Source organism: Austrofundulus limnaeus, unplaced genomic scaffold (genome assembly GCF_001266775.1).
Source record: "Austrofundulus limnaeus strain Quisiro unplaced genomic scaffold, Austrofundulus_limnaeus-1.0 Scaffold320, whole genome shotgun sequence".
Taxonomy (NCBI): Eukaryota; Metazoa; Chordata; class Actinopteri; order Cyprinodontiformes; family Rivulidae; genus Austrofundulus; species Austrofundulus limnaeus.
Window position 1 is genome coordinate 351,260 of NW_013952722.1, and position 6,854 is coordinate 358,113.

The 6,854-nt window shown below is 42.4% G+C and overlaps 1 protein-coding gene across 10 annotated transcripts in view; it reads right to left on the reverse strand.

Moving 5' to 3' along the window:
- Positions 1 to 6,854, reverse strand: part of dock9b (dedicator of cytokinesis 9b) — a 148,412-nt gene that overhangs the window by 100,012 nt on the left and 41,546 nt on the right. For all 10 annotated transcript variants that reach the window (XM_014022222.1, XM_014022227.1, XM_014022217.1 and 7 more), the window contains exon 2: positions 4,054 to 4,170. In XM_014022222.1, coding sequence (XP_013877676.1) covers positions 4,054 to 4,170 — 117 coding nt within the window. The remainder of the gene's footprint in view (positions 1 to 4,053; positions 4,171 to 6,854) is intronic.

Below are 6,854 nucleotides of genomic sequence, written 5' to 3' on the forward strand. Positions count from 1 at the left end.
TGGCATAGCTATATGTTTAGTTTGCAGTTTATAAGTTAGTGAAGCTAACCTTTTGGTTAGCTGTGCCCCCCACTGCAAAACAATACTGTCAACTCTGTTTGCAATTACAGGTTAAAACCTTTACATTCTGAGGGTAACTAGCAATTAAAGATGGTTTCAGGTACAACCCACTGCAATCATGCTCTTACAAGAAAACCAGCTGTTCACAAGAAGCCAGAAAACTTAATACAGGACCTTTTAGAAGCCATGCGAGTACTGTTTTGTGTCTTCCCTTTGGCACAGCCCCTTTTCAAACATTCACTAATGTCTGAATCTTAAACCACTGATGCTTTAAAACTCTGCCAGCATTTCAGGGCTCCACAGGGTTCCAGTTTTGGGGTGGATCAGCAGTGTCGAAAGCTAAAACAAAGACTAACGTTCAGCACTTATTTTTCTTCAGTTGTTGATGAAATCTTCAGAGAAGCAGCGAGACACAGACATTTTTATTACTGACAGTAAATCCCCAGAAGAAACACGTTACAGAACCAGACCGCTGGGCTGACAGATGATTAATGTGAGCCTGCACATTGTGTTAATAGAGCATAAAATGTGGATTATTCTATGCCTGGCTGTAAACACCAACCAGTATTTGTACAGTTTCTTCCTGTTTCAACGTTTTTGGTTTTAGCTGTCAGAAAGCACTGTCACATGTTGATCTTAACATGTTGTTTTTCTCTTCTACTAAAACTTGTTGTTTGTGACACATGAAAACTCCTAATTACTTCAAATTTGGATATTTTTATTATATTTTTCACTTAAGCACCACTACTTTGATACTGACACAATGCATTCTGGGGATGATGATGATCTGCTAAACAAAACATTAGTTCTGCTTTTAGCTCTTAGCTGAGTAGTGAAACCATGCCCACCACTGATGTTTTGTGTTGATTTTAAATCTAAATCTATGTAGAAAGAACAACTTAAATCTGTAAAAATGAGTGGATTTATTTGAAATTTTATGGTAAATTAATTACCAGCCATCACCTGCTCTGTGACCAACGAGCTGACAGCCGTCTTATACCTGAACGAAACTACAGATTCTCATCTCATTGGTCCAGGTCATCGGCCCTGTGACAGAAACTCAGACTATAGCAGCTTCATTAGCTTGTTCACTGAGGTTTATCCATCCATCCATCCATCCATTTTCTTCCACCTATCCGAAGTCGGGTCGCGGGGGCAGCAGCTTCAGAAGGGAGGTCCAGACCTCCCTCTCCCCAGCCACTTCTTCCAGCTCCTCCGGGGGAACTCCAAGGCGTTCCCAGGCCAGCCGAGAGACATAGTCCCTCCAGCGTGTCCTGGGTCTTCCTCGGGGCCTCCTCCCGGTGGGACGTGCCCGGAATACCTCACCAGGGAGGCGTCCAGAAGGCATCCTTACCAGATGCCCGAGCCACCTCAACTGGCTCCTCTCGACGTGGAGGAGCAGCGGCTCTACTCTGAGTCCCTCCCGGATGACCGAGCTTCTCACCCTATCTCTAAGGGAGAGTCCAGCCACCCTGAGGAGGAAACCCATTTCGGCCGCTTGTATCCGGGACCTCGTTCTTTCGSTCATGACCCAAAGCTCATGACCATAGATGAGGGTAGGAACGTAGATCGACCGGTAAATCGAGAGCTTCGCTTTCTGACTCAGCTCTCTCTTCACCACGACGGACCGGTACAGCGCCCGCTTTACAGCAGACGCTGCGCCAATCCGCCTGTCGATCTCCCGCTCCGTTCTTCCCCCATTCGTGAACAAGATCCCCAGATACTTAAACTCCTCCACTTGAGGCAGGACGACCCCCCTGACCCGGAGAAGGCACTCTACCCTTTTCCGGCTCAAGACCATGGCCTCGGATTTGGAGGCACTGAGCCTCATCCCGGCCGCTTCGCACTCGGCCGCAAACCGCTCCAGCGAGAGCTGCAGATCTCGTTCCAATGAAGCCAACAGGACCACATCATCCGCAAAAAGCAGAGATGTGATCCTAACGCCACCAAAACGGATCCCCTCAACACCTCGGCTGCGCCTAGAAATTCTGTCCATGAAAGTAATGAACAGAATTGGTGACAAAGGGCAGCCTTGGCGGAGTCCAACTCTCACCGGAAACGGGCCCGACTTACTGCCGGCAATGCGGACCAGACTCTGACATCGGTCGTACAAGGACCTGACAGCCCTTATCAAAGGGCCCGGTACCCCATACTCCCGGAGAACCCCCCACAAGGCCCCCCTTGGGACACGGTCGAACGCCTTCTCCAAGTCCACAAAACACATGTAGACCGGTTGGGCGAACTCCCATGCACCCTCTAAGACCCTGCTGAGGGTGTAGAGCTGAGGTTTAGCCCAAGCTAAATGTTAGCATGTATATTCTGAAGTAGTTGTACAGTCATAACTGGTTAAATATCTGATCTGCTGTTTAGTTCAGTGTTTATATATGAACCTGCCTCTGGTCGCTGCTCTGGTACAGTGTGAATATATGGAACAAAGTGACGTGCTGGAAGTATTGATCCAGTAACTTTAGCGTCGATACGGTCCGAGATTCTCAGTCATCCAAATTAAAAGAACAAAAAAAAAAGAAACAACTGGACTTTATACTGTAGCTGGAGACGTGTGGAGTTACAAGATTTAAACTGTACGACTCAATGTTAGTGTCTTTATTATTGCATCAACCTGCTCACCAACAAATGAAAGGAGATATGAGCGTTTAGACTGCAGTCACTTTGAAAAACATCAGATATTTATCTGTTTTAATTCCACATAGTGAAAAGACCTGGACAGATAAAAAAAAATCAGATTCAGACAATGATTTGATTTGTGATTTGGGTGGCATTTGTCTGCTGTGTAAATATGCCTATAGTTACTGTGGTGGGTGACCATATTTTTTATAATAAATTAATATTATAAATCTAAAAGCTGCCACAAATGTTATCAAACTATTTAATGACACATTTGACCTAACCACTGAAAACATGGATGAAATAAGAAATATGAAAAACATAAAATGTATTGTTTATGTAGATGTAGTGTTGTCCTGATTTGTGTTTTTTATATAGATATTTGCTTTTTAACCATTTTATCTGAAGTGGCAAATGCTTAGTAAAGTTTAATAATCACAACAACATAATTGTTTATATTTACACTTCATTATCCTGTTGACTGAGGACATTATCAGCAGCTGAAAAGTTGTAACATAAAAATGTATTCATTAAATTCCTCTTTTTAATCCATCGAGTTACATGGAAATAACAGAAACCAAATTAAATCTTATTTAGGTGGCTGTAACTCAAGCGTTATAATAAAAAATATTGTGTGATGACAACATAATTGATACATTACATCATTAAGCCCCACCTCCTGCGGAGCTGTCTCATAGCTCATTAGCTCCAGTGTTATTAAAGCAGAAGTATTGTGTATTTTCCAGACACATAGTTCAATTCTATACTTAATTCTATACTTAATCAAGTATTTATGCTACCTTCAATTGTTATTAAAATGCTGTATATATGTATTTGACTTTGCATCTAAACACCTTGAAATTGGCCTTTATGAAAAACTCCTACCATTTCTGACACTCCCACTTCAGCACATCTTCACAGCAATGCTTCGGGGGGGCTCGGTGGGGGGGGGGAGGGGCTCTGCTGCAGACTGAGCTATAGGGAGGAGCTTTGTACAAATAGGCGGAGCTTTGTACCAGCAAGTGTTTAGACAGCTCCACACGGTTAACACAGGCGATACAAGGATTTCTCCAACATGCATGAATGAGTCAAAACAACACTCTATTATGTATGTTTTTGATGAGGGTATGATATTATATCATGTTATAAAGCTAAAGAAAAAGTATGGTTTGCATAAAACCACTATTTGAATAACCAAGCTGCAGAACTAAAATATATGTCAGAACTCAGGAAAGATTTGATTTTGCTCTGTGACTCTAATCCTCTTCCATATATTTGTCAAATAAGAATAATTTTAGAGTTTCTGACAGTGTACGTAAACCTCAGGTCCCAGCAATAAAAAGTACAGATTGTTTCGTCTCGCCTTACCTGGAAGTCGTCTGTGGGGAACTGCAACATGTCGCGGAGAACATCGCTGATGATCTGGGTCTTCCTCTGCAGGAGGACGTTTTCATAATCCAGAGGCTCTATGATCTTTGGTTTGACCTGCGGGAGCAACAAAAACCTGATCAACCTCTGGATCGCAGACTGTTGAGGGATTTTATGAATGGCTGGACRATAACAAGCGGATCACTGTGATGGTGGATGGATCAGCAGCAGAAACAAGTTGCCATTGTCTCAGCGCTGAATGATGGGTTGGCAGGGACAGACGGAGGAACAGGCCCAGAGACAGCGGTGGACGAGGGCCTCAGGAGGTGGACGTGTTGGATGACAGAAGAGATTTATGGGTGAGAGTCTGTGGGAGCCATTGTACCAGTCTCAGAGTCACAAGCTAGTCTGAGCGCTGCTAAACGGATCAGTTATTGGACAGACCCCTCGTCCCCCTGTAGCGCAGACGTGTATGGGAGCGTTTGTGTTTGACAGTAAGTGAGACAGCAGAGCTCAGTTCCTCAGATTACAGTCCCGTGGCACCACAGACATCAGCTGCAACATTCCACAGGATGGACCTGAGTGGGTCACCCTCCCACACAAACACCAGAGGCCTCATTTAGGATTGTGTGGAAACCATACTAAAACTGAACGTACGGCCAAAAGGTAAAAATAGCGTAGGCCAAACAAATAAAAATTCAGATTCATAAAACCATGCGCAATCACACCTTCAAGCAATTTTCCTTTACGGATCAGAGCTGCACCTCAGTTTGCGCCTCAGGTTCTGCCCTCTACACGCCCACACTCAACCATAAACACTCAATGCAAAGTACCTCAAAAACAACAAAAACTATTGGTCGACTCAGACACGCTCCGTCGTGCGTCTGGAGGATGACAGGTGCTGACAACTGCTCACGTGAACAGAATGGGCCTCATGCAAGAACATGTTCGTATTCTTATCCTAAATTTCTCTTACTTTTGTTCGTATAAAAGGGTTCGTACGAACATGTCACGTCAGATTCAACAAACTCTTCTATCTTCAGGAAAAGTGYGTAAATGAGCTGCGTAAATTCCACCTGTTCGTATCCAGCTGCTCGTGCACGCGAGAGGAGATTAGCATAATTACCACCCCAAAAACACCATATAAGGCTATGTTTCCTGCCTCAGATATCAGGAAGTGTCCATTCATGAAAATGACAGCAAAAACTAAAAAGAAAAACTTTACGAGTTCAGAGATTGAAGTCCGTCTGTCAGAGATCCAGAAAAGAAAATCTGTCATTTTTAGCAGTGTCAGCTGTGGAATAAAAAGAGCTGCTAAAAGTATAAACAACTGTGTTAAATCATTTTCATTTATTCAGAAGACACACCGTATGCGCACCATATTTACACAGATTTTCCCTCATTTTGCAGGTTTACAGACGTTTAGACGTTTAATTTTAAATCTTATGAATCTTTTTAAAAACTCAGCTTCAATTTTTTTTTCAGAGCCTAGGATGCTAAAAAACAAGAATAAATCAAATAAAATAACCCAAACATCCCGTTTTTCAGCTAAAAATAAGCTCCTCCTCTTTCCTCCTTCCTTGCACTGCAGCCTTCACTGTGACTGACATCCCCAAAGGTCCTCATGGCTCAGCAGCAGAAGCATAAATATTACTGTTACGAAAGCTGATGATAAAGTTGATGTAAAATCTAAGTCTGATTATGAAGTGAAATTAAATATCTGACAGTGATCATGATGCACTGTCTCAGTTTCCCGCCTCCAAAATGAGCGTGTGCATGGATCAGAGCTGGTGTGAGGGACCGCACATTTTCACACCACGTTTGAGTTTTTTAAATCACAACCTTTGCGTGAAAAGTGGCGTACGCAAGTTTTATAAATCTGACCCCTGATCTCTATGTTAGTGCTGGTGGCTGAACTTTAACTTCCTGACCTGATAAATAGTCCCTGTCAGTGCCTGAAATGACAAACTTTCATGATACAAATCCATTTATGGAAAGATAACATTGATAATGTGCAAAAAATAAAAATAATAATAATTCATGCCACGATTTGGAGTCAGAGTTAAAAGGGTTCCTTATTACATCACTTCCTGTTTCATAGTTTAAGATGTTTTCTTCTACTTTTGTATTTGTAGGAAAAGTGTAACACTTTAACTGTGGTGGGTACAGCTAAACAAAACGTTAGCTTCGCTAACCGTCAATCTGCTAACTAAAAATTATCTTTGCAAACACTAAACCATTAATAAAAATAAGGTTATAAAAGCGTTTGAAGCTAACGCTAACTGATAACCGCTAGCTCAAGATCTATGCACAAAAGGCAAAAGAGACTCAACATGCAGAGCTAAACAGAAAGGAGAAAGTGATGAATGGAGCAGAGAAATGGAGGAAAATTTTAAAAAGTTTGTGCAACAAGCATCCAAATGTAAAAGAACAGAAGTTTTCTGTGATGGAGGGGTGGAGGTCAGCGTGACTAAAGTCAGCCGGGCCACTGATGACACCCAGCAGCTCCTTCATCCCAGACCTGCTGTGKATGTTTGTGTTTCTGGATGACAGAACATTAAACACAGCCTATCAGGAAGGTTTCACCATACCTGCTGAAGTCTTTCATCTGCTAAATAACACATTTAAACCAATCCATCCTGACTGACCGCAAGAAAACAACTTTTTATTAATGAAAAACAAAAAATATTTCAGGAAATAATCTGTTTTCTTATCATATGTAGCTGTTTTTACCAGCTCCAGAAAAATACATTACAGTAATTAATTTGCTCTGTGTGTGTGTGTGTGTGTGTGTGTGTGTG